The 14,195-nt window shown below is 40.9% G+C and overlaps 1 protein-coding gene, 1 long non-coding RNA gene and 1 pseudogene across 4 annotated transcripts in view; 2 read left to right on the top strand and 1 right to left on the bottom strand.

Moving 5' to 3' along the window:
* The window catches only part of LOC103633315 (zinc-metallopeptidase, peroxisomal-like), a 32,586-nt gene extending 23,725 nt beyond the window's left edge, over positions 1-8,861 (top strand). The window contains exons 22-26 of the mRNA NM_001347229.1: positions 38-162; positions 260-311; positions 444-530; positions 8,189-8,311; positions 8,376-8,861. Coding sequence (NP_001334158.1) covers positions 38-162; positions 260-311; positions 444-530; positions 8,189-8,311; positions 8,376-8,627 — 639 coding nt within the window. The 3' untranslated portion in view covers positions 8,628-8,861. The remainder of the gene's footprint in view (positions 1-37; positions 163-259; positions 312-443; positions 531-8,188; positions 8,312-8,375) is intronic.
* LOC111589724 (uncharacterized) lies at positions 5,161-9,600 on the bottom strand. Its single transcript, XR_002748815.2, has 3 exons — positions 9,077-9,600; positions 5,847-5,890; positions 5,161-5,753 (listed from the first exon to the last, which is right to left on the bottom strand). It is a non-coding gene; the product is annotated as an uncharacterized lncRNA (long non-coding RNA).
* Positions 9,276-14,195, top strand: LOC100303907 (LOC100193042-like pseudogene; annotated as a pseudogene). 2 transcript variants are annotated; one of them, NR_158578.1, is made up of 8 exons: positions 9,276-9,790; positions 10,260-10,371; positions 10,510-10,603; positions 11,324-11,411; positions 11,644-11,727; positions 12,395-12,459; positions 12,568-12,648; positions 13,953-14,195. The product of NR_158578.1 is annotated as a protein-like pseudogene, transcript variant 2 (transcript). The 2 variants fall into 2 exon arrangements; NR_158577.1 differs by lacking the exon at positions 13,953-14,195 and having other exon boundaries at positions 9,398-9,790; positions 12,390-12,459; positions 12,568-12,830.

Here is a 14,195-nt window from a genome sequence, read left to right as displayed (position 1 = left end):
GCTACACAACATAACGCTATAAGAATCATATTTGCAGACTCATCAGGATAATGTTAAGCAAAATGTTCTACTTCAACTACTTGCTCTTGTTGGCAAGCAGCCAGCTTTTCATCAATTGCGATCAGTTGAGCAACTTGGCTACATAGCGCTTCTTAGGCAAAGGTACAAGGAACCCTTTCTTATTTTTATGGTTACATGAGAATCTTTTATTTTTGTGTAATGTATTTGGCAATAAAATGTGTACCTGTGTTTCGCCCAGAAATGATTCAGGTGTCCGTGGGTTGCAATTTATAATCCAGTCAACGGTGAAGGTAAATATACTTAATTACAAAGTTTATCCATTTCTGTTATTTATTTTTAAAATATCCTCTTCACAGTTCTAGTGCTTCTTTTGAACGTGTAATTACTCTTCGGCTCTAATAAATTCAGTACAATTTCAATAGGATCCTGCTAATCTGGATGCCAGAGTTGAAAATTTTCTCAACATGTTTGAAAGCAATGTCTACAATATGTCTGATGCAGAGTTCAAGGTTAGACATGCTTCTCTTTCCATGTAATTACTGTTTTATCAAGCTATTTGTGCTCTGTTTAACCATGTTGCTTCCTATCTGGTGATTGCGAGATGTTTATCTGCTAACATGTTAATGCTTTAACCCATGCGCAAACTTTTTTTCTCCAACACGTACTCATCATCACATTAAGAAGAAAAAAACGGGGAGGAACCCATACAAGACACACCCACTCAGTCACACCATTGTGTTCAAATTAAAAACCCATACATAAACTGCTTAATTAGTTGTGAAAAATTACATGCTTGGTAATTGTAGTTGAAAAATCTATGCTGTCCGGTACCAGGTCCTGATTCTGTTATTTTGACTGAAAAGTAAGACAAACCTATTGCAAGCTGAGTTTTGTAGTATTGTTATCAACCAGAATGAAAGCAAGTTGCATTTCCAGCCACTGATACTTTTTTTGAAGTGAAGGTACTGTAGGGAGGACCTACAGTAATTTTATTAACTCAAAAGAAAACTAGTGTCAAGAAATGCAAATTACATAGAAAGGAAAGAAAAAAGAGGAAGGATTACAATACAGAATTCTGCAACCAATTACTAATTTCCCCTTTGAGAGAAGGCTTGACTCGATGACACACCAGAAACATTTCTTTCATAATCATTGCCTTGCACTCATTAACTGTGGGTGGGATCTCATTGAAAATCCAATTGTTTCTGCTCTTCCAAATGCACCACGTCATAATGATGACACTTTCCAACCTCCATGGGACTTGCCATCTCCTTCTAATCCTCATCAAGGTATGAAGAAGATCCGTTGTTCGAGGCGGACGGATGTCCAATAATAACCAACATCTCTAAGCAAAGTTGCATCTGAAAAAAAGATGAATAACCGTCTCTTCCATCTGAAGAATACAGTTATCGCAAGTGAAAGAGTCCAATGCCATTGAACGCCGCCTGAGGAAAGAGCGGGTATTCAATCTATTTTTAAGCAGCAACCAGAAGAACACCTTGTGCTTAGGTTGACATTTGGATTTCCACAACCAGGAAAAGAGGGGGTGAGTCGGTTGGTTACCTATCATGTGAGAATAGGCCTTCTGAGAAGAAAACAAACTGGAAGAGGCAATGCAGAGCCATTTATCATTGTGATCATGCAACTGAAGATTTGTCAGAATGTCTTGTAGGGCAAGAAACTGCTCAAACGCTTCGGCAGACAGGGGAGTGTGAAACATTTCGTTCGGCGACGCCAGCCTTGCTTGATTAATGGTGATGTCTTTGAGAGAGGCAAAAGACCAAAGCTCCGGGAATCTTACAGATTTGCGCAAACCATCCCAATTATCATGCCACAAAAGTGTAATTTTTCCATCTCCAATCTCCACCCGGGCTAATTCCTTAAATACGTCTTGAATTTTGAGGATATCTTTCCACCAGAATGAACCAACTGGTTTAACTGAAGGTAAAGAATTGCTGTAATGATTGGCCCAGATAATGTTAACCCACGGAATGTTGGCTCTATTATAAAATTTATGGTGACATTTCATAAGAAGAGCTTTGTTTTGCAACTCAAGGTTTATGACGCCTAACCCCCCCTGGGCTTTTGGTTTGCAGACTGCTTTCCAAGCGACTTGAGATGGTTTTTTGCGTTTATGTCTGCTCCTCTCCAAAGGCAGTGCCGTCTGAATTTGTCAATCTGCTTGATCACTGTTTTTGGGAGTTTCAGGGTGCACGTGAAATATGTTGGGAGAGAGGAGAATACCGCGTTGACCATTTGTAATCTGCCAGCCTGAGATAAAAAGATAGAAGTGGATGTGAGTCTTCTTTCAATCTTCTGAATGAGGGGGAGGAACGCTCCCAATTTGGGTTTTTTAAGACCCAAAGGAAGCCCGAGATACGTGAAAGGCATATTTCCGACCTTGCAGTGAAACGTATTTGCTAAGATTGCCAATTTCTGATCTGAGACATTGATGGGATAAATATTGGATTTGTGATAGTTCACATGGAGGCCTGTGGAGTCTGCAAATGAATTAAGCATCACTTTGAGGAAGAAAAGTTGTCTAGGGCAAGCCTCCAGGATCAGAATAGTGTCATCTGCATATTGAATAACCGGGAAGTCAACCCCACATGAATGCGGGATTGGGAGATTGAGAATGCCACAGTCTTTAGCCTTGTTAATAATTGACTGAAGGAGATCTGCTGCCAGGACAAAGAGAAGAGACTCCGCGCCTGCAGTGAAAACGTCTTCCAGGGACACCATTTAAAAGTACTTGTGATGTACCAGATCCTAAAATCATTGAAATCCAGTGGATCCATTTGGTCCCAAAGCCCTTATGCCTCAATATGTCAATGATAGCCGCATGCTCTAATTTATCAAAAGCCTTTTCAAAATCCAGCTTTAGAATCACCATTTCTTTGCCCGACTTGTGACAGATAGAGATGTATTCAAAAGCCCATGCTAAACAATCCTGAATTGTCCTTGCCTTCAGAAAGCCGTATTGATTCTGGTGGACTAATTTGGTAATCACCAACTGAAGACGTTAGCAAGAAGTTTTGTCAGCACTTTCATACTTGTGTTGAGGAGGGATATCGGCCTGTAATCTCCCACCGAGGCAGGAGAACTATGTTTAGGGATGAGAGTCATATAAGATCCATTAATGCTATCCATGCAGATGGATCCATCATAGAATTTATCACAAAGCTCATAGAAATCTGAAGCAATCACCGGCCAGCATTTACGCACAAAATCCGTGTTGAAACCATTAGGGCCTGGCGACTTATTTGTAGGTAAGTTTGTGATGATCTGGTCTATCTCGCTGCGGGAGAAGGGCGTCTCCAATGTTGACAGGTTGCTAACTGGCTGAATCAGCGAAGACAAGTTGAATACCATAGACGTTTGTTGAGAGGTCCCCAATCTATCTTTGAAGGTTTGGAAGAGCACATCTTCTTTGTCCACATGAGAGGTAACAACAATGCCATTATCGTCTACGAGAGACAAAATAAGGTTATGACGATGCTTGGTAGTGGCATTTGCGTGAAAAAATTTCGTGCCAGCATCCTCCAAAGTAGCCCATTTGATTTGGCCTCTCTGTTTCCAGTATGCTCGTTGCTTGGAAAGAAGATCATGCAAATGATGAACGAGAACATCCTTAAAATTCCATTCTTGAATCGTTAAGTCTCTGCTTTCCTCAATGAAGTCCATAAGCTGAATGATCATTTTCACCTTAACAATCAACTTAGCTAGATTGGGGAGGGATTTATGCCACCCTTGGATCACCTTTCTTGCCCGTTTAAATTTAGCCATAATTCCAGCCACTGATACTTATTATTAATCGTGAAGGATATGATACTCTTTCTTCACCCATGTGTTGGTAATGAAAGAGGGTAGGACGCATAAGTGAGCTATCTTATTTTATTCCCAAGGCGTTGACTGCATCATATTTTTGGTTTTCCTGTGCTATGAATTTTCTTGGATTGGAATTACGGCAGTTTGGAATAAGGCAGATATTCGAAGTTGTACACCACGGAATTAAGTTGATAAACCACACTATTAAAACTATGGGAGATAGTTGTCCAGCATCTTTCTCGTGGAATAATGCGGATCACTATGAACCAATTTGGTTTCATGCTCAGAAGGTGAACTATGAAAGCCATTTTCTTAATAAGACAAGTGATGGAGTAGTATAGAGAGCAAAAGAAAGATCTACACATGTTTTTTTATTGATTTGGAGAAGGTTTATGCTAAAATATCATGAAATGTTATGTGGTGGACTTTGGACAAATATAAAGTTCTAACGAAGTATGTTGGACCCATTAAGCACATGTACAACAATGTTATGACTAGTCACTAGTGTTCAAACTAGTGTTGGAGCAAGTGTTGGGGATAGGGATGACTTGATTAAAATAGGACTATATCAAAGGTCAACTTTATAAGTGTTGGACAGCTGACAGGCTGCAAAAAATAGGTCTTCCCCATCCGAAAGCATGCCCTTTCTATGAACAAGAGCAAGAAGCAGTTCAGCATCTGTTGATTGGTTGTGTCTTCGCCAGGCAGTTTTGGCATAGCATCCTCTCCCCCTTTGGTATGGGCCACCTAACTCCAGGACCAGAGGATACTAATTTTGCTGATTGGTGGGGAATAGTGACCATTCAGGTGCACAGAAACAAGAGAAAGGGAGTCAACAATGCCATTATTTTGGGAGCATGGTGCCTTTGGTTGCACAGAAAGAGTTATCTTCGATGGAGATTCGCCAACCATTGGCAAGGTGCATAGAAGCTTCATCGACGAGCTATCCTTATGGGTGCTGGTTGGTGCCAAACACCTCGGAAGCCTTGGTTTTGCTGCCGCTCTAGGCGCAGCATGCTCGACTTAATTTTTTCATTGGTCGTCTTTTTGTATCTTGGTCCTATGGACAGTTTTATTTATGCTTGTTGCTGGCCACCATAGGGTGTTTTTTGTACTGGTCCTCTTGGACCTTAATTTCCCTTCTTAATATAAAGATGCGCAGAAGTTTTATTTATGCTTGTTGCTGGCCACCATAGGGTGGTTTTTGTACTGGTCCTCTTGGACCTTAATTTCCCTTCTTAGGTAGTGTTTGGTTGATGAGCCAAGTAGAACGGAGTCGTTCCATCCCTGATTCTAGGAACGGAGCGGCTCTGTTCTGTGTTTGGTAAACTGGAACGGAGCGGCTCTGTTTTTTGTTTGGTTGCAGAGTGAACTGGAACAGAACAACTCCATCCTTTGTTTGGTTGAAGAGTCACTGAAGTAGACATTAGCATGACATACAAGTTCATCACAACATGCATATATTTGACATGATAACATATAAACCACAAGTCATCACAACACTCATATAATCCAAATTGCCATGTTCATGAATACAATTAGCATGACATACAAGTTCATATCACCCAAAATGAAGTATTCCAAAGTGCCTTGTTTATGGATACATAGAACATGACATACTAGTTTATGTCACCCAAAATGAAGTATTCCTAGCAAGCCTACATATTACCATTAATGAACTCAGTAAGCATACTAAGCTTGTACAACAACGACACCTCCACAAACTCTTGTGCAACATTAGGATTGTTCAGCAAATAAGAATAGTACTTAACCTTGTGCTTAAGCTCAAAATCAGGAAGAATATCCACAGCTTCAAACAAACCTGGTGGCAACGCTCTCTTTGATGCTGCATCTCGTATAGCACCAGCTATGGTTTGAGTACCAAGTTCATCGCCCTCATCCATCTATATGCCAACAAAAAATACATAACCAATTCACAACACATGAAGATAGTATATTCAAATCAATAGAGCGGCAAATTCGTCTTACAAGTATACCTTTGGTGTAGTTGTTCTTGGCTCTCCTTCTTTGTCCAATCAATCTGGTTTCCAATCAACAAGGAGTGAATTAGTTTACAATCAACCAAAAATAGATAGAGGGAGAGGCGCTGCCAGATGGAGAGGCGCTGCCAGAGGGAGAGGCGCTGCTCCGGCCATGGCTGCGTAGAGGGAGCTGCGCAGAGGGAGCTGAACAGAGGGAGCCGCAGAGGGAGGCGCAGAGGGAGCTGCAGAGGGAGCTGCGCAGAAATAGGCGGCCATGGCTGCTCCGGCCAGATCTGGCCGTCGGGACGGCGCGCGAACCAGCAGAGAGATGGCCGGCCGTTCGACGGCCAGCAGACGGACGAGCGCGAGCCAACAGAGGGAAGGTGGCGGCCGGGCGCGCGAGCTAGCAGGAAGATGACGGCTGGGCGCGCGAGCCAGCAGAGGAGGAAGGTGACGGCCGGGCGCGCGCGAGCTAGCAGGAAGGTGATGGACGGGCGCGCGCGCGAGCCAGCAGAGGAGAGGGCGGCCAGCAGAGGGAGGTGGCGGCGGCGGCCAGCAGAGGTAGGGGTGCCGGTGGCGGCCAGTAGAGAGAGAGAGGTGTACCTGAGTCGTTCCCAGCAGAGAGCGGTGAGGAGAGCGGGCTGGGAACGGAGCCGCTCCGTCCCCTCAATTTTTTGGAGTGGGATGGTTCCAGATCTGGAGAGAATATTCTCTAATTGGAGCGACTCCGTTCTAGTTTCTTGCTAACCAAACAGCACCAAAACTAGGACGGAACGATTCCGTTCTACTTGGCTCCTCAACCAAACACTACCTTAATATAAAGATGCGCAGCTCTCCTGTGTTTTTCGAAAAAAATATATCAGAGGTCAACTTTGAGCCCTTACCTTTTGCTTTGGTGATAGATGAGGGAGGTCACAAGGGACATGTACAAGGGGATATTCTTTGGTGTATGTTTTTTATGGACATAGTATTAGTTGATGAAAGTCAGTTAGGAGTAAATAAAAAACTAGAGCTGTGACAGGACTCTAGAGTTTAAGCGAAAGGGCCTCTAGCGTGTGACAAGAGACTCTTTCGTGACCTTTCTCGGTCGGGGCTCCGATTAAGCTTCTTAAAATAATACCATAGGGGTGGTTTTCCCCCTAAAGGCTGAGTTTTAGACTTAATAAACTAAATAACAGACGTGACTTTGGCACTCCTACAAATGAGGAAGGAGATAATACGAGGAAGAAGATGTTAGTTTAGAAGGGCAAGTAGTGTCTAGGAACGACACCTTTTGGTATTTAGGATCAATGCTACAGAGATGCGAAATTGATGGAGATCTTAGCTATAGAATAAAAGCAGGTTGGAAGAAGTGGCGTCAAGCATCTAGCGTGCTATGTGACAAGATAGTATCACAAAAGCTAAAATGCAAGTTTTATAGGACGACAATTAGACATGCTATATTGTTTAATGCAGAATATTGACCTACAACAAAAAGACACTCATATTTAGCAGATGAGTGCTGAGGAAATGCATACATTGTGTTGGATTTGTGGCCATATAAGAAAGGATCGAGCCTACAATGATATACGTGGTAGGCTAAGGGTTAGCAGTAATTGAAGAAAAACTTGTCCAACATCAGTTAAAATAGTTTGGACATCCAACAGAGACCTTCAGAGACACCAATGTACAATGGGATTTAGAGCATGATAGTAATGTGAAGAGAGAGAACTGAAGTTCATATGGGAAGAGAATAAAAAAAGATTGAACGGATAGAATATAGACAAAGATTTAGTCGTGAACAAGAGTGAACAAAAACAACTATCCACATGTCTGATCCTTGATTTATAGTTTTTGTTGGGTTTCAACTGTAGCCTACTTTAATTTGTTTGGGACTAAGGGTCTGTTTGGTTAGGCTATGGCTGTGAAAAAAGCCGTTGTGGGTTGTGTCCGTGAAGAAAGACGTTGGAATTGTGGCAGCTTGCTTCTGGTGTTTTCTGATCTTTTGGCACTTGGCCGCCGAGCATCTGGAGCAGCATGGCCAGCCCTCCAGTGGAAATTATAACATTGTGTTGGATTCTAAGGAGGATCGTTTGTTTTTTTCCCGGAATAATGCAGGAGAACTGCACGTGTTATTATCACGAGGGAAAAGCCGGTCCCAAAACACTTCAAAGTAGAGATACAAATGTGGAAAAAACTCCAACAAAAACACAAAGCCACAAAACTAGGACGTAAGCGAGGAATTAGTATTCATCACAAAAAACCCCAACAGAGTCGCATTGTTTGCTTCTTTTACAGCATTCTCTGGCTTTGTTACATGGTTTATGCAAGTATCTTATAATAAATGAATTATAACAATTGAATGGTCTCACCTGCAGAGTAATGTAAGTGCTCTTATTGATATGAAACTGGAGAAATACAAAAACATACGCGAAGAATCAGCTTTCTTCTATGGAGAGATTTCTGAAGGAACCCTCAAATTTGATAGAAAAGAAGCAGAGGTGTGTACTCTTGTTTGTCTTCGTGTATTATTTTTGCGAACTCAAGATAATTCTATGATGGCAGGTTGCTGCACTGAGGGAGCTCAAGAAGGAAGAGTTGGTAGGCTTCTTCAATGATCATGTCAAGGTCAATGCACCACAAAAGAAGATTCTTAGTATACAAGTGTACGGTGGTCTCCATTCTGCCGAGTACGAAACCATAGTGCAAAATGCTCCGCCACCGCCGTCGTGTGAGATAACTGATATTTATGGCTTCAGGAGGTCGAGGCCTTTATATGGATCATTCAGGGGAGGCGTTGGTCAGATGAAGCTATAGTTCAACATTTTCTCATCATTCTGTAAAATTCTGAAAAAGAGTCATCTTTCTGTTCAACTGCATCTACGTTGATTGTTTTTTCATTGCGAACACTCTAGTAGGCCATTTATCTACGGTTTTTTCACTATATTCATTAAGATATTATGAGATTTCACATTGCCTTGTAAAGACAAATCTCTAGCCATGTTTGGTTGGTCTGAGATACACCATATATTAGACTAAAAAGGAAAAAAAAAGAAATATTCGGTTAATCAACCTAGCTTGGATTAATATAGACGACATGTGGGTATATAATAAGTTTTGACTTTTTCCTCGATGAAGACCTGAATTTCTAAAGAAATAACAAAACACTAGCTATGCCAGTGCCATTGAGCTAAAAGGAACGAAATTAGCTATGCCAGTGCCACTGGGTATTTCCTATATATTAAAGCGGAGTCGAAAACTGTCACCTGGTGCGTCCACGTCATTCTCTTTTATGCCGTCCATCCGATTGAGTAACAACGGCTAAAAACACCTGCAGCTGACAGTAACAGACGCATCGCTGCTCCATTCTCCATGACTGTTCTGGAAGCTCCAAGCGTTGGCGAAAAAAGTAAGATATTTCTGCGAGGCAAGGAATCCCTCCCCCGCTTCTACTCTTTCGGTTCGCCGGTTCGCCGTCTCGCACACCCACTTCCTACACCGCCACCGAGCACTCGCTCAGTTTCATACCCATCCTCGAAGTCGCCTCTGTCTAGTTCCTGCTCTTCCACCACCGCCTGTGATGTATCCCCGAGGCCCGGATGGGGGACGAGATGCCTCGTCTCGCCCTATGCTTGCCACTCCCGCCGGCAACGACACGCGCGAGGAGGATGAGATCACCACCGCGGAGGCTCATGTGGAGAAAGACGCCGCGCGGATGGACGCTGCCCTCCTCATGCGGACTACGCCCAAGATGGACGAGTTTCACACCGGGGGCGATCTGGACTCAAGTGGAAGTGGAAGCGGCATCTCGGGGCCAAGCGCCTCCAAAAGACAGCTACAAAGAAGGGGATCGTGGCGGCAACGAGTCAGCAGGTCCAGCATCCATGCTTATCCTTTTCCTTTGTGTTTCTATTTGATCTGTTTTTTTGCCCGCGCCAGCAACAGAGAAGAATGTGGTCGTGGCTGTAATGGGTCAGCAGGTACACCATCCACGCTCATCATTTCCTTTGTGTTTCTGTTTGATCTATTTTTTTAAAATTTCTTTATCAGTTTGATTAGCATCCACTTGCATCCGCTCATAGTTTGATTCGTGTTCGTTGGATGGGCCTCAAAATTACCAGTTGCTTCGACTACACTCTCTGAATTTCGCAGATCAAGATAAAACCCGACACAAAGGAATGAATAGCACACAAAAAATCACAGTATTATTTAGTCATATTGGACACGAATAAGTTAAATTTCTTAAATTTTAGATCCACATTTTTGTATTTTGGTCTAGACTATCAAAAAAATCCTAGAAATGTCCCTCTGCCTCTCGCGCGTGAATTCTCCTCTGCCGAAGGGAAGACACTCAAAGGCGAGCTACTGATCTTCAACTGCTTTTCTGGATTCTCTTTGCAATATGCTTTGTTGGGGCTAGATCTGAAATCAATGTTTTTAATAATCTAGCACAAATAGGAAATGTTGCATGTGTTGCCGACAGAACCATCTCACTCTCTCTTTAGTTTCTGCAATTTTTTGGACGACCGAGAGGTGCTGCCGTTTATGAGTAACTTTCCAGGTAACAGAATATCTTATATTTACTCATCTATTTACTCTTTGAAATAATTGCTATCGAATGATGGATAATTCTTGCTTTTAATAGTTCTATCAATTTCACATTGTTTTTACCTAACAACTTATGTCTACTATCTCATAGTGGGAAAACAGTATGCCACAACATCATGGTCAGAGTTTGGACATTGCATGAAGCACTTGCTGGACAATTGAGAAGAACTCATGCCTACTTGCAGGTGCTCCTAACCTATGAAGTGAACTATGCTATTCATTCAAGATGACATAATTCCATTTTTGTACAATAACTTACTTTTTGCGTTAAAATTATTCAAATTCTCAATTTACTGAAATTGTTGTAATATAGAAATTATTCTCACTGTGATTTATTTAAACCCACCTAGAATTGTTGCTACAGATTAGCTGTATTTACTTTTAGCATTAAAAAACCTACTAAATGTTGTGTTAAAAAATTATTTTGTTAAACCTTCTGTGAACACAACACGTGCACTCATTACGGATGATGAGTTCTTATATATTGCATTTCAATATTAGAGCTGGAATGCTTTATTAAAATGGTGACAGGCGAATCCCGAATGAGGGCTGCGCGACCGTCATTCTCGCTACATCAATATAAAGCCTAGCGTTATACTATCAGCCAAGGCCTTCACCAGCCAATGACGAGTCATTTTTGGCTGTTATTACATTTTTCGAAAACATTCTTGCTTCCATGTGGTACTGTTGTTCACGTCTAGCCACAGAAGGATTTAGTTCTTGAAACTATGTTGCAATTCTATTTCCCTGTTCTTGATGTTCCTGGGCATCATTCCATGTGGTACTGCTTCTCACGTCTAGCCACAGAAGGATTTAGTTCTTGGAACTGTTGCAATTCTATTTTCCAATTCTTGATGTTCTTAGGCATCATCTCAACCATACAATGGGATTCATTGAAATATCAGGAGGGTTGTTGTACACGTGAGTGGAGGTCGAACCCTTCTTGTAGGGCTCTTAATGTATGAAGTACGCCATGCTAGCTATTGAATCAAGGTGAGACAATTCCATTTTTTTGTGCACTAACTTACTTTTATCTGTGCACTTATTTGGTGTCATAAACATTAATATTTTTAGCTATACTTCACTCAAATTGTAAGCATATTAATCAAGAATTCCAATGTACAACTATTCTGTTATGTTGTTGTATTTCGTTGGACAAGGTTACTGCTTCCAACTTTGTTGCTCTGAGCCTCCACCTCAATCATGTCTTTGTTCTCTATGTTAGTTCAATGGGATTCGTTAAAATATAAGGAGGGTTGTTGTACAAGTGAGACAAGGTCAGCCCTTCTTGCAGGGCTCTTAATATAAGGTAATCTATGGAGTACACCATGTTATTGATTCAAGATGGCATAATTCCATGTTAATATAGAGAAATTATTTACACCCACCTGTATTTGTTGCTACAGATTACCTACATTTACTTTTAGTGATGAAAAAGCTACTAAATGTTGTGTTACAAAATTTATTTTGTTAAATCCCCCGTAATACAACGTATTTCATTAGGGATGATGATTAATTGCTTATAATGCATCATAGCATGTGTTGTTATATCTACATAATTAACTATTCTACTACTGTAAACAATTGTATATATATGTGTATATATTTACATACATTGCTGCTCCTATATGTCTAAAATAACACTCTTTAAACTATGAAAACAAATCAGGAAAACACTCGCGCAACCTTCATATTGATGATAGTATATCGCTAGGCTTTATAATTACTTTATGGAGGTGCTTAGATGTTTCTTTAGTTGTTATTGTTTTATTTTTCTTAGTAATTTTGGTCGTCATACAACTTCTTTTTTATTTGAAGACACACAAATTTAGATGGAGTTTTTCTGCTTTACTTTGAAGAAATTGATGTTTGTTCTAGGTGTGCCTAAACATAATACTTGATTTATTTAAGGCATCCTGCCTTTCCCATCAATTCCTATTTATATTACCATATTTGATTTTGGTCGGCTAGCTCAGCCTGTACTACACGTTCATCCACGTCGAGCTCGTCGGCTCCCAACGCAACCCCTTCTTCTCTCACGGTAATACACGCGAGGTTCAATGCAATGGGTTCATTCCATTCGTGGCAGTGTTTCGATTTTGGGAATGGTTAGGGGTTGAGGTTTTTTGCATGTGTATGTGGTTTGCAGAGATCAGTGGTGAGGACGACACTGGGGATAGAGACCTAGGGTTCTCCAAGTGGGCCTAGAAACTCCATGGCAACGTCTCAGGTTTCATGCAGTTCTCTAAATTTATTTTGCTCGATTGTAAGGGAACTGTGTCCTCTATAAGCTCGCGCTCGTGCTGTACCGGGAGTACCCCTTCTTCCTGCAAGTCTGGTTCAATTAAAAAATTTTGTTCTGTCGTGTTGTAAAGTACTTGGCGAGCTATGATATGTCATTACCTTAGTGAGAAGACTGCTTCTAATATATTAGTAATTTTTAGCTGTGCAGATCATGTCATCATATAAATGTTGCAAACATTATAAAATAGAGGATCCATTTGAACTCTTGAGATTGTGGAGTGCATGCCTAGCCTAAATATGAAACTTAGCGTTGGCATTAGTAATTTCAAGTGTTATCTGAATGAATTGTTTCATACTTGAATAGTTTTCCCTATGTTATTTCAAAAATGAAGTAATCAGTTTCTAGCTCTGATTTTGTTACTGAAAGTGGTGTGCCATGATTCTTGCGAACAGAACAATAGTGTACTTGGTTATTGTGTGAGTTTTTAGAAAGTTCAGATTTTTTTTGATCATCGACTCTTGGAAATGTGGAGTGCATGCCTAGGTTAAATGTGAAACTTAGCATTGTCATTAGTAATTTGAAGCGTTATCTGAAGGAATTGCTTCATACTTGCATAATTTTCCTTACGTTATTCCAAAAAATGAAAGTAATCAATTTCTAGCTATGGTTTTGCTACTGAGAGTGACGTGTCATGAAGAGTGTTCAAAGAACTTTTTTTGATGTTCAAAGCATGGTAACCACCAAAGGATTCATCCTTTACAAATATTCTTCATCGCGGAATTTCAAATTGCTCCCACATAAAAGATGACACAACATAGCTGGGAACTGCATTTCACTCCGGGTCATTTTTACACTGTAAATGAAAAACTGGTGCTACAAATTTGTCCAACATCCATTTTACTTGCTATGTAGATATCTAGCTAAAGCTAGAACATAGCCTCTAGATTTAGCTTTTTAGGAACAGTTGTATTCACAATCCAAACAAGGTAGGTGACCTCAACGAACAATTGAAGCACACCCAATTAGGTTACGTTTGTTGCGTGTGAGGTCATTCAGTTTAAGCTTCAATTCCTGACACACCCGTCACAGTCACAGTTGTATTTGGACCTTCAATAGTATTAACCGCTTGTGTTTCTTCAGGTTGGTCGAGGTCTTTACGATTTAGTTTGCTGTTGTAGCCCCTGTGATGGCCATATTCTCTATAAAACGAATTTCATTCTTCTCACAGACTTCGTAAAATTATTTGGCAGAATATTCAGAAACCAATCAATTTACGCTTTATGTTTCAGGAAAAATGGGCGCATTGAAGTCTTGAAGGACTTTCAGGAATACTAATTTTGAGAATTCGTGGAAATAAAAATAGGGTTGGCTTTATCAAACTGCACAAAAAAATCAGCAGCACTTCTCTTTATCATGCAAGGAAAATCAAACTTAGGAGCATCTTCCAATTTCGTCAGCAGCTGAGCCGATTGTGATCTCTGATCACTATACAACCATGGAAATAAATAATGCAGCTTTGCTCTGCAAATTTT

Source organism: Zea mays, chromosome 7, assembly GCF_902167145.1.
Source record: "Zea mays cultivar B73 chromosome 7, Zm-B73-REFERENCE-NAM-5.0, whole genome shotgun sequence".
In the NCBI taxonomy this organism is placed as follows: domain Eukaryota; kingdom Viridiplantae; phylum Streptophyta; class Magnoliopsida; order Poales; family Poaceae; genus Zea; species Zea mays.
Note: the sequence above shows the minus strand (reverse complement) of the source record. Positions and strands in the feature narration are given on the sequence as shown.